This window comes from Molossus molossus, unplaced genomic scaffold (assembly GCF_014108415.1).
Source record: "Molossus molossus isolate mMolMol1 unplaced genomic scaffold, mMolMol1.p scaffold_m16_p_23, whole genome shotgun sequence".
NCBI classification, from domain to species: Eukaryota; Metazoa; Chordata; class Mammalia; order Chiroptera; family Molossidae; genus Molossus; species Molossus molossus.
Genome location: NW_023425359.1, coordinates 9,931,141 through 9,958,753, shown reverse-complemented (window position 1 = coordinate 9,958,753; position 27,613 = coordinate 9,931,141). Strand labels below are relative to the sequence as shown.

The following is a 27,613-nucleotide window of genomic DNA, read 5'->3' as shown; positions in this document are numbered from 1 at the left end:
ACTTACCATTCTTATGTTTGACAATGTAACAGAAATATTGAGAGTAAATTTTTATAAATTCCAGTAGACTTGCCCAATTAACATTAAAACTCCCCAAAAGTGTCAAAAATAAAATAATTTATCTAGTTAATGAAAACACAAAAAACCGAACAAGCCCTGGCCGATTTGGCTCAGCAGTTGGAGCGCAGGCCTGCGGACCAGAGTTGGAGCGTTGGCCTGCAGACAGATGCATGGGGCACGTACCCAAAAAAAAAAAAAAAAGCCGAACAAAAGAAACAATCACATGGTTAATATACAAAATGTACTCTATTTTAAAAAGGGTTATATATCTAAGAACAAATCTTTCAGACTGGTGATGGCCTCATGTCCAAGCAGGACCGCAGATGGACAAGTCTCGGTGGGCACGAGCTGCCCAGCTGCCCGTTTACGGGAATATCGCTCTCTGAACACGCGCACATTCAGATTTGTTAAATATGTCTTCTTCTGTTTCTGGAGTTAGTTGAATATTATCTTTGACTGGAGACAGGGGATCTGGCTTCTTATAAGAAGAAAGCTTTTCAGAATCTCTGCAAAATAGAACAGAATGAAACGAACTTGGTGTTTTTAGAGTGGTGATGCTAGGGAATGTGCACCCTGGACAGAATAACGGCATATAAAGGGCAGGTATGCAGTTTGCCTCCGCTCATTATATGCACAGTCAGGTTTTCCGAGGGCATCCAATAACACCTGCCTCAGAGTCCCTTCCTGGTTTCTCAATGACCTTTCAAAGTAGGTGCTGAGTCACTAATAAATATATATTAGTTAGGCAGAATGATTCCATACAGAAACGAATTCTTTTCTACTTAGCACCCTTCTCAAGCCTTGCTAAGAACCAATACAAGTGAGGCATGAACAAATGTTCTAGCCTTATCTTTTACTCCTCCAACCCCTATGTTTTTGAATTTTTTTTGTCCTGGAAGCAAGTATTTGTACTCTCCACTTCTATGTAAAAAACAAAAAAAACCAGTCTCACTTAAAATTCTTGACACAGCAGCAAAAATCATTAATTTCATAAAATCTCAATGCTCTCGACTTTTTAATACTATAACACAAAGGGAAACACGATGCACTTTTGTTGAACACTGACTCTTGCTGTGACCTGAAGTATGAGGATTATCTCAAGTAAAAGCACCTGTGACACTACTGGTCTTCAAATTTCAGTACCTGGCAAAGGGCTGCTGTAAATGAACAAAAAGAGCCTACTGCAAAGACAGCAACTAGACGTATGTGTTGCCAACGATAACATTCAAGCTTTCAAGTAAAAATCTGAATTTTGGAAAACTTGAGTTTGCCCCCTGACAGCTTCTGAATACTCAAACACTTTGATGATAAGATTGAGTTTTTAAAATACTGCGTAATAAAATGTGCCAGCACTGGAGAAACAAGCCCACTTTCCCAACGAGCGACTCGGATGTAACGAAATCAGGCTCGAGCACCACGCTCTCGGGTGCGGCACAGCGCATGCGCGGCAAGTCAGCGACGGGGTTTCGTGCTCTACATCGCAGCGACCTTACAACACTGCTGCCTGCTGAATTTTGATATAATATCAAAATAAGATATACTATTAAATACAAAGGCCATTAAAATATACAGTTATAATTTTTTTAAACTTTTATTCTTAGTGCATTTGCTTCATTAAGAATAAGATAAAAAGGAATTATAAAACAGTGTTACTCTGTAGCTACCTTTGCAGTCCTAACAGGGAAATACTGTGGTCCAAAAAATGTAGATATAGACAGGGCCAATTCATTTAAAACAGTGGCTGCCACACACATCAGAAATCTGCCCAATTCATCAGATAAACTCAACGATTTCTCCTATTTTAGATGTGATCATTTAGGGAAAGAAACTGATTTAAGTCCAGAAGTACCATTACCTCCAATCCCCATGTCTTAAACAACCTTGTTCTCATGACAATCCTAAGAGATAAAGAAAACAAAGCTGAGACACTCAGACCCCAGGAGCCAGACTGAGAACTGAAGTTTTTTGAGTTTGCCGACTTTTCACTAAAAGAAGGTACAGAAATTAAAGTTAAATATACTTACAAGGAGACAGCTAAAGGAAATAGGGGAATATAGTTCTCTTAGGTAAGAGAAAAAGATACTGATTCATATGGAAATAGAAAGTTGGGAGAAAGATCGAAATTACAGAAAAAATAATAATTTATTCTGTTTTACAGTAACGAAACAACTCACTTTTTAAATCCAAAATTTTTCCAGAGCTCATTGATTTTTATCTGCAATCCTGGCTTGTTCTCAGCATCATGATGTTTCCTCTTCTGGATTCTTGCCGGCCTCTTGCTCAGTCCACTGACTCGGGCAGGTACCAGAGGCTCGATCTTGGTTGTAAAAAGACTGTCTGCAGAACTAGATTTATACAGCCCAGAAACCTGAGGAGTAAAATCCGATTTAATACTATTCTGTTAAAGCAACAATCTTTAGTTAATTTCAAACTATTTATACTCTGGAACAGAAAAATAACATAAACAGTGTGAAAAGATGTGCTATTTTATAAACATCTACTACACAAATTATCATAATTTTAACAGGTAACACATGCAGCACCTGGCACTAAATTCAAGAGTTATAGAATAGAGAAAAGTGGCTCACTGGCTGAGCATCGACCCATGCAGCAAGAAGTCGCCAGTTCGATTCCTGGTCAGGGCACATGCCCAGGTTGTGAGCCAAATCCCCAGTGAGGGGCATGCAGGAGACGGCCAGTTGATGTACTCTCTCACCGATGATTCTATCTCCCTCTCCCTTCCTCTCTCTATAATCAATAAAGAAGAAAAAAAAGTGAGCCTCTCGCTTACCCCTTCACTGCCTCTAGGCGACTGCTGTCTGAATCCATTTACCGTGGTCCCCCTTATTCGTGGGGGATAAGTTCCAAGACCCCCACTGTACACCTGCAATGTGGAGAGTGCCCAACCCTGTTTTCCTGTACACACACACCTGTGATAGTCTGATGCCTTTTCCATCAACACCAAACCGTGCACACACCCTGCAGCCATCACTTCTGCAGTGTGAGGTGCAACAGCAAAACTAGCACAAGTCCCTTTTCCTTCTTCAGTTTCACAATGGAAGATGCATTCTTACCACAGACCTCAGCTACCTCAGCAGTTTTTTCTCTCCTTACTAAGTTGAGAACATTCACCTCTTTTCTTTAGGGCTTCTCTGCAGCACATCTGAATTGTATATATACATTTGAAAACAAAGGTTTCATAATGTGACTTACCTGTGAATTGAAATCCTTAGTCGCAAGCTGAGAACGTGAATTTAAGTTGTGTGGTGGTAATTCTACACTTTCCCGAGACTGTGGAGACCAGCCCGGTTTACGTAAAGGATGAGCTTCATCACCCGACTCATCACTCTTGATCTGAGACACACCAGGCACCTTCCTCTCAGGCAGAGAGCTGGGGGAATCACTCTTTCTCCGGAACTGGCGCAATGTGGAGCTTGGAGAGGGGCTCGGAGTCCTTGAAAAATCTCGAAGACTTCCAGACCAACTGAAACAACTTCTTAGTGTCCCCAAAGTGGGTGGGGAAACAGTCCTTGTGAATTTGCTGGTCTTAAAATACTGAGACTCTTCATCAGCTATCACAGTTACATCATCTGGAATCTGATCCCTTGAATTATGTGCTACATTCCCATCAAACAGCTTCTTTCCCTCTAGACAACCTGATTCATTCAGATCAACTGAGTTCTTGCCCTCTAGACAACCTGATTCATTCAGATCAACTGAGTTCTTGCCCTCTAGACAACCTGATTCATTCAGATCAACTGAGTTCTTGCCCTCTAGACAATCTGATTCATTCAGATCAACTGAGTTCTTGCCCTCTAGACAACCTGATTCATTCAGATCAACTGAGTTCTTGCCCTCTAGACAATCTGATTCATTCAGATCAACTGAGTTCTTGCCCTCTAGACAACCTGATTCATTCAGATCAACTGAGTTCTTGCCCTCTAGACAACCTGATTCATTCAGATCAACTGAGTTCCTGCCCTCTAGACAATCTGATTCATTTATATTGGTCTTTTTGTCTGTGACAGCAGTTTCATCTAGAGGCTGAGTGCTTGCTTTCTTTGATACACAGTCCATAGGATCCAGAGAACTGCAAAAAAACCTAACAGAAAAAACAACAGAAAGAATGCATAAGTATTTTAGTTTCCTCACAAGGTGATAAGATTCAGAATATGGCCCAGTTTCTTCTTATTTTTCTATTTATCATCAGATAGTGTGGGAGGGAGGAAGAGAGGGCGTGACAGGGAGAAACAGCGATGTGATAGAGCCACATCGACTGGCTGCCTTTCACATGACCCAACCAGGGCCAGGGATAAACTGCAACCGAGGTACATGCCCTCGACTGGAATCGAACCTGCAACTCATTGGTCCACTGGCTGATGCTCTAACCACGGAGCCAAACTGGCCAGGGCCCCGTTTCTTCAAAGTCTCATAGCCCAGCTAGTGTGGCTCAGTGGTTGAGCATCAACCCATGAATCAGAAGGTCACCACTGGTTTGATTCCTGGTCAGGGCACATGCCCAGGTTTTGGGCTGGATCCCCGGTATGAGGCATGCAGGAGGCAGCCAATCAATCGATGTTTCTATCACTCCCTCTCCCTCTCTTTCTAAAAGTTAATAAAAATAAATAAATAAATGAATAAATGTCTCATAAATAAATAATTTTATAAAGCAAAAATAGAGCTTGAAAGTTCAATTTTGATTCACACATTTAGACATTTTATTTATACATTTTTTTAGGTATTTCTAAAAGCAGTCATCTATATATACATGTATTTAGAGCTTGTGTATTTTATCCATACCTAATCATTATATAGATATTCTTTCTGCTAACCTTTTTAACTTCCAGACTATAAGCTCCTAGAGGACAGGTATTGTCTATGCCTTTGCATCTCCATAGTAGGTACTAAAGTAGTGGCTAACACGGGCCTGAAAGCCACATACTTGAACAGATACAAATATCCAACAGAAAAGACAATGTACAATTACTGTCCCATATTTTGTAGAAAGCAAACTAGCCATTTACTCCTCATCTTAGCTTGATTCCTAGTAGCAAGCCATGTGGAAACTGAAGTAGTAAATTAACCCACCAGATTTTTATATACCCTATACCCTTCTATACTATTTTAATACTGAGGTTGAGAGTTCCAAATCGATCATTAAATCCCATAATACTAAAGAAGTATTACTTATTCAGTGTGGCATCTTTAAAAAAAGACAGCTACTCCAACATACTTCAATACGAAGGAAAGAGAGATGAGTGTCATTATTGGGGAAGATGTATTCAAGGAGAATTTTTAGGTTTGAAAAGAAAATTCCAGAGTACACAGATACATATAAAACTTAAAGAGAATTTACCTCCTCAATAAGCATCATCGAGTTGAAGCTCAAAATATGAGCAGAGTATTTATTATACGCTGGACAGTAAGACCCTCTCCATCCTCTCACCAGATCCCCTACTGACAGGTGTGGGGCAAGGGCAGAAAGACGCAGGACATGGAAGGAAAGGTCTTACCAAGATTTCCAATGAGCACAGAACATCAGCTCCTAGATCTGATCACATGATTCCTTCTTACGTAAACAATAATCCCTATGCTATCCAGATATTTCTCCATGTATTATTCATGGGTAAGAGAAGTGACAGTGCCCAGGTTATAAAATTAATAAGCTACAGAACAGAGTAAAAACCCAGAACCCCTCAGTTCATGGCTGCTTCTTCCCAATTAGCCTGTGGGATTAGTTAACTGACATTTATATTTCTATCTCAAAAGATAAAATGACAAGTTCTAAAGTATCTATATAATAAAGATAAAGAAGACTTAAAATTAAAATAGTCTTCCAAAAAAGTAAAGATCAGAGACAATATTTTGCATTATATCAACAACAGTGGGGTGGAAATGAATACTTGAATAGCCTTTGTACATGATCATCTGCAGTTTATGGATAAAGAAATAGGGTCAGGGAAGTTAAATGGTATGTGGGAGGTCCCACAATAATTAGATGACTGAGAATTCAAGCCTGGCCTCCCAAACCTGTGTTCCTTTCCCTCCACCATGGCCCTGTGACTGTGAATCTTTCCTATCAGCAGTACTAACCCACAACCCTGGGAAAGTTTCTTAACCTCTAGAAGGCTCAATTTCTTAGCCAAATAAAAAACATAACACCAACCCTGACTGTCTCATAATATTGTGAGGAACAAGAGAACATATAAAAGAAACCTTGAAAATAAACCAAGGAAACTAATGGAATAATATTTAGTTTTTATTATCCAGATCAGAAAATTATACGTCAAAGACCAATTATTATTTCACAGGAAGCTGATGGAGAAAGATTCTTTCTCCAAGCATTTGTGCAACATCAAACTAAACAATATAAAGCAGCTATGTACAGCTTCAGATGGAGATTTTATTAAGCTTCCACAATGACTAAACAAGCAAATCCTGCAAAGACACATGGACATCCTCATTAAACGCTGGGAGGCAGAAAAGGAAATTCTAGTTTCACCCAAAGAAAAATGAAACACAAGCTCCAAAAATTTCCCCAACTGAGAAAAGTAAAATTTCTAGAACTTATTAATCAGTATATCATCTAGAACCCTTTTCCATATTTTTCGGCCTACCTTTTCATCATTCCACTGCTAACAAGTACCTTTAATGAGGGCGACTAGCAAAGGAAGAACCAAAATGATCATTTAATTGTATTGTGACTGTTTCCTTGAGAAGACCTGATGGGAGAAGGGTCTGAGACCTCACCTACAGCGTGGTTGAGGGATTTTACCAGCGGTCCATTCTTTCATACCAACTACCACTGTCAAGGTGAGGCAAAACTGGCTGCAGCCTGGCTTACTGAACTTGAAAAATAAAAACTATTCACTCCAAGTCTTCTGGAGGAATACAGGGGCTGGTGAATTTTCTCTTTCTTAGAGTTAGTAGAGCATGTCAAAATAAAAGACCTCTGACTCTCAATTTTCCTGTTTCTCGTGGTACCACGAACCAGACAATAATATAAGAGCTTTGCATTGATTTTTATTATCTATCAGGCACTGTTTTAGGTACTTTATTTACAGTAATAAATTAATCCTCTCAAAGGCCCTGAAGTTGTTAGTAGCAGTAACTTGCCCAAATCAAGCATCTCATGAGTAAACAGAACAGGATTCAAATTCAGGTAGTCTAACACCCGGGTCCACATTTCTAACCCTTAAGTTGTACTGACTTCATATTCTCATAATCACTAGCAGGTACCATGGCAACAGTCTAACTAAACTTCCTGGCCCATATCTGGCTCTCTAGAATCCTTTTTGTTGTTGTTGTTCAGATAGAGTGGGAGGGAGAGAGAGGAAGAGAGAGAGAGAAAGATCGACATGTCCAATGTAAAAGGGACACACTGAATGGTTACCATCCACACAACCCAACCAGGGCCAGGAACAAACTGCAACCTTGGTACATGCCCTTAGCAGGAACCGAACCCAGGTCTCTCCAGACCGCAGGCCAATGCTCTAACTGCTGAGCCAAACCAGCCAGGGCTAGAATCCATTCTTCAGTGTGCTCAGAGTGGTCTTTCTAAACCAGGAATCAAGTCATAGCCCAGCTGTGATTCAAACCCTGTGCATGTTTCCGGTCACCTCTAAAGACTAAAAGTTCCTTACCTGGGATTACAAGCCTTCCATGAACTGTCTACTTCAGCTCCCTGATCATCCTTTTCCCAAGTCATCCTCTAGCAGTGGTGACCACAGCCACCAGCGGCCAGTAGGCTCTCCCATGGCTGCTGCTCACTGCCACGCCCGAGCCCAAGCTGTCTGACTCTGGTGGGAAGGTGTTGGACTCCATCCTTGGTTGGCTTTACCCACCAGTCACTTCAACTGAGATAATGGCACCTAACACTCGCCCCTTCCTTCCCACCCTTTCCAACCACTGATGCAGCATTAGATGCCCCTTTAATGCCCTCAAAACACCTTATGCTTGTATCACTGCACTTACCACACAGATGAAAAAATTCTGTTTATGGACTTATTTTTCCAACTGTACTATAAACTTCTCAAGAATAAAACCTACGTCTCTCATTTTTTTTTTTTTTGGTACGTGCCCCTAGCGGGAACCGAACCCGGGACTCTCTGGTCCGCAGGCCAACGCTGCAACCACTGAGCCAAACTGGCCAGGGCTACGTCTCTCATTTTTGTATCCCAACACCTACTATTGTATCAAGTTCTCAATTAATATTAGAGCTCTCATATTCATCTGTATTTAAATATATTCCTAGTAACACTTTGTAAAATTGTCTTAGTTCTAAAAGAAACTAACTGGCCCTGGCCGGATTGGCACAGCGGTTAGAGCGTCAGCCGGTGGACCAGAAAGTCCCAGGTTCAGTTCCCGCTAAGGGCATGTACCTCGGTTGCAGTTTGTCCTCAGCCCTGGTTGGGGTCATGTGGGTGGCAACCAGTCAATGTTTCTCTCTCTCTCTCTTTCTCCCTCTCTCCCTCCCGCTCTATCTGAAGATAAATGCAAAAGTGTCCTTGAGTGAGGATAAAAAAAAAAAAAAAAGGAAACTAAAACTGTAGAAATAAAGTAGTAAAGACCACCTCCCCAAACCAGAATTTTTCTAACATAAAATATAGTAAGGTCTACAATTTTCATTTGGCTTCTGTTTAAAGCGATCACAAAAGCAGAAGTTCAAGAAAACAGCCGTGCATTTAGGTCTGAACTAAGGCAGAACGTGCTAAAAACTCATTTGATAAGTCAGGCCATGCATCTTCCCCAACTAAATTCAATGTTCGTTTAAGACAATTGAAATATATATCAATACAGTAGAAAGCACAATAGACAAACAGCATTCTACGATGTCACCATACCTGCTTCTGGTTCCGGGAACCACAACTGCACCACTTTGTTCATTTTTTCTCTGTAAAAATGCTGCAAATTTATTTCTCGTTGTAGGTGGTGTGCTTACAGTTTTCTTAATAGTAGCTCTGTCGACCAGGTCAGGCATAAATGTTTTGGAAGAGTTCAATAATTTACTACCTTCACAGTTCGTCTTCTTGGTCTTCTTTGCATATGAAAGAGAATACTGACTCAACAGGTCGTCTTCCGACAGCTCTTCTAGATAAAAACAGAATGATCAATAACTCCTGGTTCACATGCAGCTAGAGCTTTGGCTCTAACTTCACAGTTTGTGTCCCTTTGTCCTAAGGATGACGTCTTTTTAAAAAAACTATGTATCAGAAAAGAAAACCCAAGGATTATAAAAAATAAAAAAAAATTCCTTAGTTATGTTTTACAATTTCACAAGTTAGCTATGATTTCATGCCAATTATCTGTACAATTTTATGTGAAATCACCCAACCCAAAATTTCAGGACACAATTCTGTAAGGCTATATACTCATTATACTAAGGGCCTAATTTTGAATATATATATATATATATATATATATATATTTTTTTGTTTGTTTGTTTGTTTGTTTGTTTGTTTTTGTTTTTTTGTTGTTTTTTTTTTATCCTCATTCGAGGACATTTTTCCATTTTTTGTACAGACAGAGTGGGAGGGAGAGAGAGGAAGAGAGAGAGAGGGAAACATCGATGTGAAAGGGACACATCGAGTGGCTGCCTCCCACACGACCAACCAGGGCTGGGGACAAACTGCAACCGATGTACATGCCCTTAGCGGGAACCGAACCCGGGTCTCTCCGGACCGCAGGCGGACGCTCTAACCGCTGAGCCAAACCGGCCAGGGCTACATATATATATATGAATTATATTGCCCTGGCCAGTGTGGCTCAGTTGCTTGGGCACTGTCCCATACACCAAGAGGTTGTGGGCTTGATCTCTGGTAGAGGGAGTGCAGGAGGCAGCTGATCAATGTTCCACTCTAATATGTATGTTTTTCTCTCTTTTCCTCTCCTTCTCATTCCAAAAATCAAGGGAAAAAAAAAAGTTTAAAAACAAAACAATTTTAAGGGAATTTACATATAAATATATATTTAAGAAACATTTAAAAAACATTCCAGTAAAACCAGCAACTATTTATTTATTTTATGTTTTTATTGATGTTGTAGAGAGAGAGAGGAAGGGAAAGATAGAAACATAGATGTGAGAGAGAAACATCGACTGGCTGCCTCCTGCACCCCCCACAGGGGGTGAAGCCCTCAATCCAGCCATGTGCCCTGACTGGAAATCGAACCGGGACCTGGACCTCTCAGTCCATAGGACAATGCTCAATCCACTGAGCCACAACAGCCGGGCAAAACCAGCAACTGTTTATACACACCATCTATGTGACACGGCTTTTGAGGTATACGTGACTGTCAGGTAGTCATATAATTTACGCTGTTGCTCTGACTACGGGGCCCCAGGTAATAAAAATTTGTATGGCAAATATATTCTGTGACATTAGAATAAATCAAAGACTAAATACCACAAAGGCTACAGCCTGAGGTAGTCAAAGACATAGAGATAACAGTATAAGGAGTTTTAAGTTAGTTCAACTAAGTCTGTTTGAAAACTTGCATTCAGAGCAGTAATGCTCATTACTCTATAAAATTAGTAAAATAGTTGAGGGCACTAAAATACTAGAGACAAAAAGACGATACCTCAAATTTTAAAATGTACACATTTTTAAAAAGCTATAGATCAGTAAATTTGATTTTGACTCCTGGCAAAAGCCTAAATCTGCTTGTTATGGAGGGAATCGTGGGCCCCTACAGAAGGGGAAAAAACAAATATTGCAGGAGCGCCATCAAGGCTTCCCCAAGAAGCCACACCAGACAAACCTCATTTCCTTTCTGTGATGAGTTTTGGACTAGCTACTCAGGACAATTCTATACATTTAGCATTAAGTTGAGTAAGACACTCAAAATAGTAGACAACACAGATAGAATCCACTGTATGTCAATTACATGGGTTAGCAGCAAGCTGAACAGCCCTGAAAGACTACTGGCGATTACTAGTCTGTACGGAGGTCTGTCTCTACATAGTGCTTTAGATTTCCATACACACTCTGATTCAATTACATACTACACAAGCAAACACATTTTAACCAAACTTTAAGACACAGGAAGTCACACTTCTCAAATTTCTAGCCGACATAGATAATACTCGTATGTTAGAATACAGAAATTAAAAAAAAAAAAAAAAAAAAAAAAAAAAATATATATATATATATATATATATAACGGGGCAGAACAATGAATTAAAATGAATTCAGATTACCTCATTAGGAATACTTCCACCAGCATTTAAGTTTAAAAGTATAATTGTATCTAGTTTAACAGCAACTGGTACATTTAAAAAAAATATATGTTTTTATTGGTTTCAGAGAGAGGAAGGGAGAGGTAGATATAGAAACATTGATGAGAGAGAAAAGTCCATCGGTTGCTTCCTACATGCCACCTACTGGAACCCACAACCCAGCCCTGTGCTCTGACCGAGAATCAACCGGCAACCTCCTGGTGCATGGGATGATGCTCAACCAGCTGAGACACACCTGGCTGGGGGAAACCCGTCGATTTTGATTATAAACTCAGTAAATGTCACCAAAATGACAAGAATGCAAATAAAAGTTAACACTATCTTCTTTTGCAATAACAAAATCAGTCTCTGAATAAAGAACTGAAATAATGCCACATCTCTAAAAACTTACTGTGCTCTGTGATAAGCAGACCACATATCAACAATCACTCACTGCAACAGTTACACAATTAAGCTCAACTGGGAATAGATGAGGAACTTTTAGTTTGGCAAAGAAATGGAGGAGGGTCACAATGGCTCGTTAAATACACGAAAAGCTGCCACATACAAGAGGGTTCCAACTTTGTTTTGTTTTTGTGTGTATGCCCAGGGGCAAAATCCATTGCTAAAATGTAGTTTGACAAAGCAGCCTTAGTTTGACATGAAGAACTTCCTAGTCATGAGCCCCTACACAAAAAGCATGGTTTGTCTTGATGGCAGCAGAAGGGCAGGAGTTGACATGTACGTGTGCTTGCTGTGCACCAGCTTTTATGTTATCTTATGTAACATACATAAAAATTTGTGAAACACGCAATTTCGTTCCCATTTCAGAAAAGGAAACAAAGGTTCAGAAATATCATCATGAAAAGAATCAGGTTCACAAAGAATCAGGACATTTCGGCCATACATATATAATCTATACCTAAATTTAAAAAATAAAAGCATGAACTACAAGTTTTCAAAGGCTTTTTATTTTTTTGGTCTTTTATTCATTCATGTAGATGTTAGAGAGAAAGAAGAGAAAAAAAAAGATTACAATTATTTTTTTCTATTTCTAAACATGTTCTATGGTAAAAAAAACAACAACAAACAAACAAAAAACTTTGCCCAATACCTAGTGTCCACTCAGCACTTCTGCTCAACAGTGCACTGGAAGGTCCAGCAGGCAAGAAAAAGAAACAAAAGGCATCCAGACTGAAAAAGGAGAAGCAAGACTATCTTTACTTTTGGAAATACGATCATCTCTATGGAAAATCCTATAGAGTCTATAAAAGGGAATTTAGCAAGGTGGCAGAATACAAGATTGATATACAAAACTCAATTATCTTTCTATATACTAGCAATGACCGACTAGAGATCAAAATGAAAATATCACTTACAATAGTATAAAAAGTCTAAAATATAGGGGTAAGTTTTATGAAGGATGTGCAAGCCCTGTGAAGTGAAAACTATAAAGCACTGCTGAAGACTCAAATTAAACTTAAATAAATGGATCAGAAAACTCAAGTGTTCAGATGTCAGTTCTCCCCAACTTGATCTATAGCTTAAACGAAATCCCAATCAAAATCACAGCAGGTTTTTTTTAAAAAAGAAACTGACAGGTGAGTCTAAGATTTAAATGGAAACGTGCACACAGAATTAGCTGAAACAAGTCTTCCAAAAGAACTCAGGGACTGCACTCCTCGGTTTCAGAACTGACCATAAAGCTCCCGAGCTCAAGGCAGCGTGTCTGGCACACGGACAGGAAGAGAGATGGTTCGAAACAAGAGGTCAGAGGCAAACCCACAAAGATATGGCCAAGGCAATTCAACAGGGAAGGGATCATGTTTACAACAAACGGGGCTGGAACAATTGAAATGCCACAAACAAAAAAAGTGAATCTTGATTCTTACCTTACACCATAAAAAAAAAATAAATAAAATCAATCCAACATGGACCATACATCTAAATATAAGAGTTAAAACTACAAAACATCTAAAAAAAAACCTAGGAGAACCTGGCTGGTGTGGCTCAGTGGTTGAGCGTCAACCCATGCACCAAGAGGTCGCCAGTACGATTCCCACTCAGGACACATGCCCAGATTGTGGGCCTGATCCCCCGTGGGGGGCATGCAGGAGGCAGCCAATTGATTTTCTCTCATCGATGTTTCTCTCTCCCTCTCCCTTCCTTTCTGTCTCTAATATCAATAAAGAAAAAAATAAATAAATAACAAACAAAACAAAACAAAAAAACCAGGAGAGCCCTGGCCAGTGTGGCTTAGTGCTTAAAGTGTCAGCCCATCAACAGAAGGGTTTAATTCCTGGTCAAGGGCACACACCTGGGTTGCAGGTTTGCTCCCCAGCACTATCAGGACATGTTCAGGAGGCAAGCCATCAGAGTTTCTCTCTCTCTCCCCCACCTCCCACTTTCTCTAAAAATCAATGGAAAAAATAGCCTCATGAGATAATAAAGAAAGATAAGAAACAGGAGAAAATCTTAGTGACCTTGGTTTTAGCAAAGATTAAACATGACCAACGCTCACTAGTATTTCACAAAAATGAAACACATACCACTTCTTGGTCTTTTCACAACCGACGACTTCCTTGGAAGATTTAACCCTTTAGTACTAATCACCTTTTCAATGCCCACGGTACTCGGATTTTCTTTCAATCTTGTAGCTTCTGGACCAATAGGCAGCTCAAGTCTAGGGCAATAATTCCTATGCCAAATGCTATTAACATTAGATGGCTTCTGACATGTTTTATCATCCCAACTACGGCTTCTTGATTGGGCAGGCTAAACAGTAAAAGAAAAAAAAAAGTTACTTGAAGAAAAATAGTCCATTTATTTTCCTCTTTATCAACATAAACTATAAGCAAATAATTAAATTACGCTTAAAAAGAACCGGTTTTTGACGAAATATGTGTCCTCTAATAATATTTTCTACTTTTCTGGTCCTATACTTTTCTGTTACATGTGTCTTGTATTCTTATATTTGTTTCTCTTTTAACGAGGGTTAAGTGACCTTGTTAGCTGATTTCTAAGAAATAAATAATAAACTTCCTAAGATGAATGGTGTAAGATATGAGACCGCAACTGAAGAAATGTGGACAGAAAAAATGTACTCTTAAAATTTACTCTTAAAAATTATCTCAGCACACAACATTAATTAGTTTAATAACCACCTGTCAATAAGCTCTAAGTAATAATTTACGCACCCTTTACAAAGCACCCAAAAGTTAAAACCATAAAATCATGTATTTAAGGCAATCAAACATCACACCTCTAGAAACTGGCTGAGTCAAATCAAAACAATTTACAAAACACTAGATTCTATTAAAGCCATACTTGGAACCATCTTTAGTGGACAATATAAAGATTTCCTCTGAGCAGGGCTCTTTGCTAGTTAGTATTGTTGGTATATTTACCACCTTTATTTGTTGGATGAATAAATGTCAGTTACATACATGATCCTTTTATCCTCTGACCACAACATTTAGAAACAAGCTGGCCTGCTTTCATTGCTAAGTCCTTTTGCTGCTGCATCTTTTAAAAAAAAAAAAATCCTCACCCAAGGATATTGTTCAATTTATCATCAGATTGTGTGTGGGGCGGGGAAGACAGATCAATTAGTTGCCAGAAACGGGGACTAAACCACAACCGAGGTGCGTGCCCTTGACCAGAATCAAACCTGAGACTCTAACTGCTGAGCCAAACTGGCCAGGGCCCTTTTGCTTCTTTTAGTTGTCTTGCTGGTTTATTCTTTCTTATAGTTTCCAGTACAATCTAGGGCTGTTTACTCTTCCTCATTCTGATTAGTTCAGTCCTTGACTAAGCACGTTAGACATAGGTTAGCTAGTGTTCCGAAGTCCAAAGAAGCAAAAAATAGGATCCTTGCCTGAAAGAACTCAGCAATGAAAGATAAAACCCTGCCTTTATGAAGATTACATTTTTGGGGAAGAATCAGAAAATAAGCCATAGAGACATAAATCATGTAGCAGTAAGTGCTCAAGAGAGAGAGACAGAAATGTTATTAGGGAAAGCTGATGAGGAAGAAGAGTTTGATTTTGACTGTGTAAAGACTCAAGGTTAGAGGAAGTCGTTTATGTAGAGATTCAAGAGACATTTAGAAATATGTGGCTGGTACACAGACTAGAGATTGGGTTAGAAAAGAGAACAGAGGCCTGGCCAGTGTGGTTCAATTGTTGAGCATTGACCCAAGCACCAAGAGGTCATTAGTTCGATTCCTGTTCAGGGCACATGCCCATGCTGTGGGCCAAATCCCCATGGGGCCCATGCAGGAGGCAGCCAATCAATATTCTCTCTCTGATGTTTCTATCACTCCCTCTCTCCCTCCCTCTCTCTCTCTAAAACCAATAAAGAAAAAATTAAAAGAAGAAAAAAGAAAAGAGAACAGAGTCTGAATGAATATACGAACAGAAAAGAGAGTATGGTGGGAGAGTGGACCGCAATAAACAACTGGGCAAAAGTAGAAGAAAACAAGAAAGGGCTTAAGAACACAGCAGGGCACTCATCAAACATTTGCTAAAATGTGAACAAGTGAAAACCAGCGTGTACTCTCAAGGGCAGTGTTTCTAGGTTTAGGTCTTCAACAATCCCAAATGACAAAGACTGAACCAAGTGAGATGAGAAAGAAGGCATCGGATGCTTGGTATATTTAAATGAAATGTCCAAGTCTAAAGGTTTGATAACATATAAATGTGGTCGCTTTTTAATTTAAGAAAATTAAGCCATATACCTATGTTCTAAGATATATTTAAGTTATTTTCCATCTATACTCTGCATAGTGCCCGGATATAGAAATGCTTAGAAAATGTTTACTAAATGAAGATTTGCCTTTGTCACGGTTCCCGACACATAACTAAATGTGCCTTTAGAAAGAAGCTATTGAAATGTTACCGTAGCAGTGTCTGGATTGTAGTCATCAATCTGCTCAAAGGTATTTATATCTTTATTTCCAAGTGCTATCTGAAGAGCTATCGAATCATCAATATACCTAGGTTGGTAAGATTAAGGAAAAATGATTCTATTAACAACCAAACAAAAAACACTGAATTAAGATAGAAAAGTGTCTTCTATTGTCACAGAAAATCTTCGGGTTTGTAACATCAGTGGACCCTACTTCTACACTCAGCATTACTGAAACCAGGCATATTTACTCATCTCTACCTACCAGTGCAGGGTTGGCTGTTTTCTGAAGCAAAGCCCCAAGCCACCACTTACTTCCTTTCCAGAGAGACGGAAAGTCCTGGCCCCAAACCGAGCGGCTCAGGGCTCTGCACTGCCCAAGTGTGTGGCCAGTGGCGTGGGTAGGGCACCTCAGCTGGAGTCCTCACATGCCCAGGATGCCCGTCCTAGTGCACCGAGCTTGCTCGCCACGAGTGTTTCCCGTAAATGCCACCTCTGGAATGTGTTCCTTAAGTGATAGACTCTGGACATGCTTCTATCAAGTAATTAGCAAATTATAACAAATAAGCCTCAGATTTATAAACAAGAAGCGGTTCTAAATTTTCACCAGCATGGCAATTAAAATGAACAAACTACAGATTTCACTATAAAAAAGAAAGTAAACTATTTGCTAGCTTTTCACTGAATGTTTCACTAAAAATGCCACCATAAACACATGGAAGAATGGAAAAATTCTACCACTCTGGTTCAGAAAGGATACTGCCCAGCATAGCTTAGAGTTTCAGGATCAATGTCATCTCCATAGTCATTCAGAGGGATGAGTTTCCTTTTGATAGGATCAAAAACTAGCTGATAAAGGAAGGTATTGTTGGCCCGAATAAATCCTTTGATGTAATCTTCTGGTACTGTTATATTCATCTTGAGATAATGTCCAATTTTCTTGATAACCTAATAATGGATGCAAAAATATTTACAAGTTATCAGCAAATAAAGAATACAGAACATATTAGCCCCAAGACCAATCGGTTTACATGGGCGATGAGGAGAAATAGAAAAACCAATTGCTTTATCTACATTAAAAACCTCCACCAGCAAACACAACCATGTCACTCACTTGAAATTCTAATTCCCAGTAACAGTATTTTCTTTGCTTTTTCTTTCTTTCTTTTTTTTTTTTTTTTGGTACATGCCCCTAGTGGGAACCGAACCTGGGACTCTCTGGTCCTCAGGCTGAGGCTCCAACCGCTGAGCCAAACTGGCCAGGGCTCTTTGCTTTTTCTATTAGTAATCCAAAGAATGAAAAATTCAGTTACACATCAAGTTTACATGCTTAGGTGTAACTTTAAGATACATATTCTTCACCCTCAAAGTCCCTTTCATTCAAAAGGCAAAAAACATACAAACACAACTCCAGGGTTAAAAAAAAAACCCAAGTATTCTTATATCATATTTTAAAAGAGAAGTTGGCAATCTAATTCCTATGAACAGAGTCATGGATGATTAAAGTCATAGATGATTAAAGCTGGAAGTGGTTTTAAATATTTTACATCAAACTCACAGCGAGAGAAGGGAAGACCCAGAGAAGTGACCTTGGGGTCAGACTGGTAAGGGCATATCGCTCTATCCCCAGCTCTGCCACCTTCTCCCAAGGCAGAGATCTTTCCATGACGCTGTACCACCTGAGCCCTGAGGACTCATACTCTGCCCTCTTGGAGACAGAAAGTGGGACCTCTGCTCTGCCAACTTGAAGGGCTTTAGAGAACCACCCAAAGGGGAGAGAATTAGCTTCTTTAATGTAGGCTGATTGTTTCAAGGTAAGGCCATCAGAGAAATTACAGAACAGTGATGTGACGTAACTCAGAATTTTCCAGAGGCTCCACGACACAGGATATTACATCAGACTGCATAAGGAAGCAGAGAGGAGAGCCCAGCTGTCTCTGCTTAAGCCACGTAAAAGATATTTACATAAACGTACAGTTCTTCTCATAATTTTCATTTGTTTTAGACTACATGGCTATTTTTCATAAAAGTATACTATTTATGTTAATACATAATGAATTTATTATTAATTTAAGTGAATTAATAAATATTTCAACTTTTATTTTAATTTCTGACTTGGTAAATCTCAATAGCTATAACCCATATTAAAAAAAAAACTACCACCACAAAGAGCTTTTAAGAGTATAAAGAGATACTACGACCAAAAGTTTGAGAGCCACTACTATTAAGTAATAGGACAGAAATCAAAAGATGGTACATTTTAACGTTCCTACCCTAGACTATTTTAAATAGCCCTTAAGTCTCTATATTATATTACTCTTCATTTTAAAAATTACTACTACTTTTTTGTCAATTGCTTAAAACATGGTTCATCAGTTGCTAAAAGCGAAGTTCTAGCGTGTTAGTCATTTTCTAATTTCAGTGACACATTATTGGCTATTAACGTTAATAGAATATACAACCCATATTTTGAGTGTCTTATCTATTATTTAAGAAATTCTTCAGAAATCGAATGCCACTTGGTACATCTCTCTTACCTTTACAATATCTGGATTATTGGCTAGCCTCAGTACTTTGCAGGCCTTTGCTAATCCAATCCCACGCAGTGATGAGAGATAGTCACAGCCCGAAAGAATACACATGTAACGGAATTTCTCTTCTGTGAACACATCTCCAAGCTGTCTGCACATTCCCAGCCGAGCCTGATCAATTTCGAGCCCATTTCCAAACTGGTCCATTTTTAATATCACCTTCAAAAGGAAGGGGGATTGTGAACACCTATAAGGGACATTTTTATTTTTTATTATACAATTCACTGCACTATTTCTAAGAAATCTTTCTTGTTCTTCATCATAACAATGAGAGGCGAGAGAGGCATGCGCGTTAACTACTGTGATACCCGCGAATACATTAAGCTGAAGCACAGGCGCTGACTCTGATGGCAGGAACACCCTTTCTGCACCTCTTCACTTCCTACCGAACCAGGACCTCGCAGTCCAAGGGACGACGCTCAATCCACTGAGCCACACCAGCCGGGCCCCTTTTTCTTACTCTAAAGTAATACATGTTCATTATAGAAAATTTGGAAAGTAGAAATTCAGGAGGAATAAAATAGAAGTTGCCCTAACTCTCTCTTCTATCACTGTTACCCAGCATTAACCTTTTGACGTAGATCCTTCTAGTCATCTATGAAATATATAGAAAATACAAATAACACATGTATTAATAAAAATCAGATCATTCTATACGATCATATCATAAAAATTTCCATTAAATATTTATACACAATCCCATTAACAGACAAATGAATTTACCTAATAGAAAAACATAAAGCATATACATTACCATTGTCAAAAAAATAAGACTAATAAGTCTATATTTAGCTAAAATACTTGGACAAAACAATAATAAAATGCTGTAACTTTAAGGGCTTCCTCTGAAAAAGCACCCAGATTACACAAATGTCAAGCAGCAAATCCCGTCTTTTCATTTTAAATAAAATAATTATTAACATTGCAAGTAGGTCCCTGGCTGGTTTGGCTTAGCGGTTAGAGTGTTGGCCTGCGGACCAGAGAGTCCTGGGTTCGGTTCCTGCTAAGGGCACGTACCCCAGTTGCAGTTTGTCCCTGGCCCCAGCCCAAGTTGGGGTTGTGAGGGTGGCAACCACTCGATGTGTCTCTCTCACATTGATGTTCCTCTCCCTCTCTTCCTTCCTCTCTCCCTCCCGCTCTATCTGAAGATAAATGCAAAAATGTCTTCGGGCGAGGATAAAAAACCAAATACTGCAAGTAGGTATTAATTTCAGGTATTAAATAAAATATTACCGGAGAAGAAAAACTTTAGCTCCTTGATTTATACTATTTTAGTACCTTTTTACAGCCGAAAGCGAGGAGGTCAGAGTCCTCTGTGATTATAGCTTGTACAATACCAGCTTTGTTAAGATAGGCCAACTGTGCATCCGCTTCATACGGCGCCACGAGACAGTCTACTCCCTGAGCCCGGGCAGCCTGTGGGAGAGGATCAGTCAATGTGCAGAACAGCATCTGGAAACACTAAACAACTGCCTGTTTCAAGTCCATTTTATTACCAGCTTTAACATGCATGATACTGTTTTCGAAAATCATTTCAAGTACGCTTTTTCTATTTTTAGTCCTAGTATATACTGAAGTGAACATATATATAAGTGATCAGTAAAAAGTCTTTAAAAAAATCAATTTATAAATTTGAAGAAAAAATACTACTATATACTGGGGGTGGAGCAATAACTATAAGCCACAAAATTTAATTATTTCAAATTATAGAAAGCTTCCATCTTAAGAATGGTTAGGCTCCCAAAGATAAGACACATTTAGATCTCTGAATATATTTTCCCCATAAAAATAACAGGTTCTCTCGTCAGACTACAAAAGTCTATCTGACACTCATAAACTATAAAACCTAATTACTCTATTTACTTTCCCATTTGTTTATCAAGTAGTCCGAACAAAGGCCTGAAAAGGGGAAGGGAGGGCTGGGGTCGTGGGCACATGGACACTATTATTTAGTGACAAAGAGGACACTTCTAAGCAGAGCAGATCAGGGAGGCTGAAGTCTGCCGAGTTCCTGTGCAAGGCTGGTTGGAGAGATCTCTGCCAGTTGTCTAGGAGTGAAAGGTCAGTAAATGCTGAGGACTCTATGAGAGTGGGGTGCGACTGGCCCTTCAGGAAGGTACCACTCCCATCTCTATGGGACACGCTGATGGACTTCATCCAAGTGACATATCTAAACAGGGAGAGCTCAGCTTATTCCTTAGGCTCTCTCCCTTGGAAACTGAATTCCTCTACCTGAAGATGCTGTTCCCTTCTCCATCTCACGTCGGCCCTGTTGTGGGTTAGGCCTACAGGAATTTTCCTCCCCTCATTCTCTTGCTCTTCCTTTACTAAACACCTTATAACCAGCTTCAGTGAACTTCACCACTGGTCACTTTGCCATTATTTCTTATTTGGCTTACTTTGATTACTTTGTGGGCCATAGCATGTGTGATATTGATACAACGGGTGAAACATTCTCTGGCCTCTGAAACTTTCCCCTCCCGAAGAAGCTGCTTTCCCTTAAGAAGGTTGGTTTGTCGTCTTCTGCAAGGGAAAAAAAATCAAGAGGCTATAACAAAACTCTAATTCAAGAAATTTTCCTAGAATAAAAAAAATTGTTTGACTCATTTGAAGGTGCACACCAGATCCTTGAGAATATTAACCCAGACCCCTTGGGCTTCTAGGCAAAACGATCAAGTGATTTGTAACTCACTCACACATCAGCTCACTAGGCTTTTCCACAGCAATGCTACACGTCAAAAGAAAATGAATAGCTAAGTCACTTAAGAAGAAAATGTGGCCCTGGCCCGTTTTGCTCCGTGGTTAGAGCGTCAGCCTGTGGTCCAGGGAGACCCGAGTTCGATTCCTGCTAAGGGCACGTACCTTGGTTACAGTTTGTCCCTGGCCCTGGTTGGGTCATGCAGGTGGCAGCCACTCGATGTGTCCCTTTCACATCGATGTTTCTCTCTCTCCCTCCCTCCCACTCTATCTGAACAAAAAATGCAAAAATATCCTTGGGTGAGGATTTAAAAAAAAAAGAAAATGTGTGCCAAGGCTTTTACACCATCAAAACTACTTTGAAATATAAAGGATGAAACTTGAATCAATATATAAGGAACTTGAAGACTGTTTATGTGATCTTCTCTGTGAAATCTCCTAGAGGACAAACTTCAGAAAAACCAAGATAACACGAGAGACATTGACATAAGGACTGTTAACAACCATGAGATATTTGGTAATTTGCAGAATCAAGACTAAACAAGGGTTAAACAGGTACAGCGCCATAGCTACATGCCCTGACAATATAGCACCATTTTTTAAATGGAAAGAGAGTACATGTGAAGGAAAGAAAAAGAAATTTTAACTGTTTTCAATAATCATATTGGGAGTGGAAGTATCAGTACTATTGAGTATGTGGAGAAAATATATGTGTAGTTATCGCCCCCTTTCCCCCAGTTTTGCTCTCTGCAGTTCCAGTTCCCTGCAATTAACTGCCGACCCAAAATATTAGGAGAAAAATTCCAGAAATAAAATTATTAACTTTTAAATTGTGCACCATTCTGAGTAGCAGGAGGAAATCCTGTGCCATACTGCTCCATCCTGCCCGGGAGGTAAATCATCCCTTTGTCCAGTGTGTCTACTTCACTTCATCTCATCATGTCGGCACTGCATCATCTCACATCATTACAATGAGAGAGAGACAACATTCACATAACTTTTATCATCTTATTATGACTGCTGTATTTTACTAATAGTTATTGGGTCTTGGATGGTGTTCCCATTAAATATGGGGGGATAACTGTAATTATAATATGTTCTAACTTTATCATCCCCTGTACCTTTAAAAACAAGGACTCTCAGTATGGAAGGAAGGGGACACAGATGTAGTACAGAAGTAAACACCTGAACCCTGAATTTGAATTGGAAGTATCAATCTGAACTAATGAGGTTTTTTAAAGTAAATGCACACATATACATAGGCATAAATTCCCTAGTTCCACTTTTAGACTGAGCTGTCCAGATGAAAAGACTTTGTAGAAAAGGATTATTGTTTCAATTTACCACAGAAACAACAGATTCTAAACTTGAATGCAACCAATAAAATAGCTTCAGGCCTGGCCGGTTTGGCTAAGCGGTTAGAATGTCAGCCTGTGGACCCCCTGGGAGTCCTGGGTTCGGTTCTGGCCAAGAACATGTACCTTGGTTGCGGTTTGTCCCCGGCCCTGGTTGGGGTCATGCAGGTGGCAACCAATTGATGTGTCTCTCTCACATCGACATTTCTCTCTCTCCCCCTCCTACTCTGTTTGAAGATAAATGTAAAAATATCCTCGGGTGAGTATTAAAAAAAAAAAAAAAAAAAAAGCTTAAAAATAAACACAGCAAAAAATGGACAGATGGCCCTGGCCAGTGTGGCTCAGTTGGCTGGGTGTCCTCCCATGCACTGAAAGGTTGCTGGTTTGATTCTTGGTCAGGGCACATGCCTAGGTTGTGGGTTCTATCCCCAGTAGGGGGCGTGAAGGAGGTAGCTGAGAGAGATGCTTCACTCTAGCGCTGATATTTCTCTCTCTCTAAAAATCAATTAAAAAATACTTATTTGACTTGGGGTGGTGAACACACAATACAATATACAGATAATATATTATAGAATTATACCCCTGAAACCTATATCATTTCATTAACCAATGTCACCCCAATAAATTCAATTTAAAAAAATGGACATAACTACAAGGTAATTAACAAATCCACTACATACTAAAATTTTAACTTTTTCTAAGTAATTGATAGATTAAGAAGACACATAAAAAACAAACAAAAAAACCATAGTAAAGATAAGATATGGAAGATTTGAACACTACAATCAACAAGCTTGATTTACTGGACAGAAAAAAAAACCTTCCACTAATACACATTCCTTTCTAGCACTCGTGGAAAATTTAAGGAAATCTGTTTATGTATTAAGGAAATCTGTTTATGTACTAGGCTATAAAACAAGCTTCAACAAATTAAAATAAAATGGTATTATACAAACTTCAGCATCAGACTTCAATAAAATCAAGTCAGATTAAATAGAGACTCAACTTACTCTCTTCTAGATTTCTCCACTTCTTTTTTAGAAGGCAAAGTACATCCATCAAATACAAGAATAGGCTTGATTCCATGAGACAGTAACATATTTACAAATTTCATACAAAATCCTACATACCTATGAAAATAAAGAAAATACATGTAAGTGTTTTGTATGCTGTAAGGTAATATACTTTTGTTCTTTTTAAAACCAGATGAGATGAATTGTGAAAAGAAGTTTATGTTTTGTTTTGTGTTTTAAGACGTTTTCATAGGAAATGGAAACTAATTTAGACTTGGGTTCAAATCCTGTCTTGGATCCTAATGAGCTATATGAGTTACTTTACCCTTTAAGCCTTGCTTTCATCTGTAGATTACAAGACTTTGACACTTCCAGTTCTAACATTTTATGGTTCCAAATCTTGCCTTCCCCCCCGCTAGATTTGGGGCGGGGGGAGAAGAGGGACTTGGAAAAATTTCAAATCTATTGAAAAGTTGGAAGGATAGTACAATAAATTCCCGATTCCTCCAAATATACCATTATCATACAATAAATTTGTATGCAATACAAATTTAACAGCAATAAAATATCATCTAATATACAGTGTATATTATAATTTATCCAACTGTCCCAATAAAGTTTCTTATAATCAGTGGTGTCCTGGTAAACGTTCAAAACTCAGTTTTGGGGCGAGGGCCTGTAATCGTAGCATTACAATTTCCCTGACCTGAATATGCTACAACAAAGGACAAACTACCAATGTGGGGGTCACTGAACTGGGAGGAGATAGTATATGGTACACTTGAATGAACTAGCTCCAACACAGCACTGCTACAAATCCACCTCCCCAATCCAGGATTCAGACAAGGATCAGGCATTGCATTTAGTTTATTATGACAAGGCAAGTAACAAAAATAGTAGCCACATTTATATCTCCCACCATTTCATTTAAAAAAAGGATCTCGCCCTGGCTGGTTTGGCTTAGCGGTTGGAACATTGGCCTGCAGACCAAAGAGTTCCAGGATCGGTTCCCACTAAGGGCATGTACCTCGGCTGCAGTTTGTCCCCGGCCCTGGCTTGGTTGTGCGGGTGACAGCCACTTGATGCATCCCTTTCACATTGATGTCTCTCTCTTTCTCTCTTCCTCTCTCTCCCTCCAGCTCTATCTGAATAAAAAATGGAAAAATGTCCTCTGGTGAGGATTAACAAAAAATGTTTCTATTTAAAATATTAAAGAGGACAACAGTCCTGCCTCAAATGAGGTCACAGTTGTAATTGGATGTCAACATGGCCCACCAGCTTTGTCCCCAAGTGAAGTAAAAGGGAGTCACAATACCTTGCCCCTTTGAAGCAAATGCCTTGCTTTGGTAGCAGGGCTTAGCAGTGTTGTTGTACCCAAGAAAGTAGAAGTCTGAAATCACTTTGGATTTTTAGAATATTGTTAAAAAAGTTTATCTTAAACAAAGAATAAAGGAGACAATCTCTGGTCTTTGTCCATCAGTATGCTGATAGTATGGCTTATTCCAAATAAAAACTAGGCCTATATCACAAAAGGAAGTCATTCCTGATTTAACATTCTAAAACATAAACTCTCACTTCTTGATAAACTTGGCATTGAATGAAAAGGATCCTTTTCTGAAAATAAGGCACTGTAATTCTCACTCTTAATTGGCAACTAGTTAACATGAGGTCCAGACTTACTTATCAGTAGGTTCACCTTTGGCCAGTTTTTCAGCACAAGCAATGGCGCCTTTGTGAAGCCAGCAATACGTATCCACAGCTACTACCTGCCCTTTATACTTCCTCATGTGGATGGGTTCAGAAGCTTCTTTGATAAATTGCAGTAATCCTTGTATCCCCATCGTGCCAAATTAACTACATGACATGAAAGAAGGGAAGACAACAATATTTAAAGCAAATATGTATTTACCCAAAAGTTTTAGAAAAAAAAAAGGAGCCTGGAACCTGATAAAGACCTGTTACTGTTCAAATATTTGAGAATCAATATTCTCAAATATTTTAACTGGGTTCCTCTCTGTCACACAATTTCCATAGTCTAGAATTCTTACACTAACTAAACCCTATTATTACCTTCTGATGCCACTTGATAGTTCCTTAATGTTTATTCTTTCCCACATGAGCTCCAAGCCCTTAACACAGTACTAGACACAGGGGGGTGCTGAAATAGTACGAGTCTCTCTTCTCTAAAAAGGCATTGCTAAAACCTACAACATTGTTCTTGCTATGGCATCACATTCCCTCTACACAGACCCTGTAAGAGCCAACATGCAAATGACCATAGGAGTGCAAACGCAAAACGGTTTGTAGGAAGGTAGGCATGTCAACGGAAAAATATCACAAATGCTTCAGGGCAGATGCTGCAACATACCACCACCCTCTTCCATCCAGGCCGCAGCCCCTAAGCCCTTTCTATACAGAAAGTGTGGAACTGCCACGGCCCTTGCATTTCATAGCACGAATCTCTCCCACGGAGCATTAAGTGTGGGAGGAAGGGAAGAAGCAAGCCCAGATCAGAAGGCAGCCTCACCCTGCCGATCCCGTACTGAGGCTCTGATGCTCCAGTCCAGTCCGGCGGTTCCCCAACTGCAGCAGTTTGCAGATTCTCAACTCCACCCCAGCGAGGTGGGGGGTTCTGATTTATAGTCACAGCAGGTAATCTGGAGGTTCGTGGCCTTCGAGAACGACAATTAACCTCCCATCTCTCAGATAATGTCCCTAATAACAGTGTTCTTGCACTGGGAGGAAGACGGACACGGTGTACATGTCGGGAAACGTTGTTTCTCCTAAGGGAGGTCGATGCCCTCGAATACACATGTCCTCTTCAGCGCAGCGCGAGTGCCGAGCGCCGCAGGACGCCCATCACCTCCAGCGGGCACCGGGCACCCGAGGTACCAGCGGCAGCGGCAGCGTCACCGCCTCATTCCTCCGGCGCAGAGACGGGCAGGGGCGGCCCGCGAGCCTCCGGTTCAGTTCCCGCTCCGGGACACACGCTCTCTTTGGCCTGCGTTAAGGAGAACGTTTAAAAGGTGGGAGATCGCCACGTACAGACGGGACTCCTGGCTTCGGGAAGGCCGGATCCGATACCGGTGCCGGGCTGCAGGGAACGGTCCGCGGGGAGCGCGGGCGGCCCCTCGGCACGAACTGCAGCCCCGGCCCGGCCCAGCTCGTTCCCTCGGGCCCAAACACCCTCCCGGCCCACGAACTGCACTCGGGCAGCGGCCCGCCGCGTCGGGAGCCCACGCAGACCCGCAATCCCGACCGCAACGTGGGGACGCGCGCACCGACCCCGCGGGGAGCTGCAGGAACCCACCCCAAGCCTCCGCACAGCCCGCTCCGCCGGTCCGCTCGAGGGCAGCCGGGTGGGGGCTCCGAAGCCCGGCCGCACCCTCCCTGACTCACTTGGGCCGGAGCACCGGAGGCGGGCGCCGCGAACCACACAGAACCACGCCGAGCCCCGCGGCTGCCGCGCTGCAGCACCGAACCTTTCAATTTGCGCGGGAAGGCCCGCAGCCCGCCCAGCGGAAGTGACGTCAGCGCGCCTCCGCCGCGCCGGCTCTGCCTCCCAGAAGAACCAGCTCTTCGGCGGAAGCAGGGGTGGTCGGCGGTCCTGCGACTCCGGGTGCGGCCGCCCGCCGGAAGCCCGTGCCGCCCTCGGAGGGAACGAGAAGAGCTGCGCCCCTGGGCCGCAGGGGACGGCGCCTGAGGGTCGAGAGTTTTCTGTCGCCGGGACCGCTGGGAGGTGTAGTCCTCCCCGACGGCAGCCTCGGCTCCCGG

The 27,613-nt window shown here is 40.6% G+C and overlaps 1 protein-coding gene across 5 annotated transcripts; it reads right to left on the bottom strand.

Annotated features, from left to right (window-relative positions):
- Window positions 1-289: 289 nt before the first annotated feature.
- On the bottom strand, window positions 290-26,790 carry EXO1 (exonuclease 1). 5 transcript variants are annotated; one of them, XM_036277445.1, is made up of 14 exons: window positions 26,367-26,788; window positions 25,520-25,693; window positions 23,837-23,956; window positions 21,174-21,297; window positions 20,053-20,190; window positions 18,721-18,933; window positions 16,944-17,131; window positions 16,175-16,271; window positions 13,825-14,050; window positions 8,904-9,150; window positions 4,000-4,162; window positions 3,274-3,957; window positions 2,235-2,428; window positions 291-566 (listed from the first exon to the last, which is right to left on the bottom strand). In XM_036277445.1, exons 2-14 carry the CDS (start codon window positions 25,678-25,680, stop codon window positions 425-427), a joined length of 2,697 nt encoding a protein of 898 aa, XP_036133338.1. In that variant the 5' UTR covers window positions 25,681-25,693; window positions 26,367-26,788; the 3' UTR covers window positions 291-424. The 5 variants fall into 5 exon arrangements, with proteins under 5 accessions (XP_036133336.1, XP_036133338.1, XP_036133335.1 ...); XM_036277444.1 differs by having other exon boundaries at window positions 292-566; window positions 3,274-3,999; window positions 4,042-4,162; XM_036277446.1 differs by having other exon boundaries at window positions 292-566; window positions 4,042-4,162.
- Window positions 26,791-27,613: the final 823 nt, after the last annotated feature.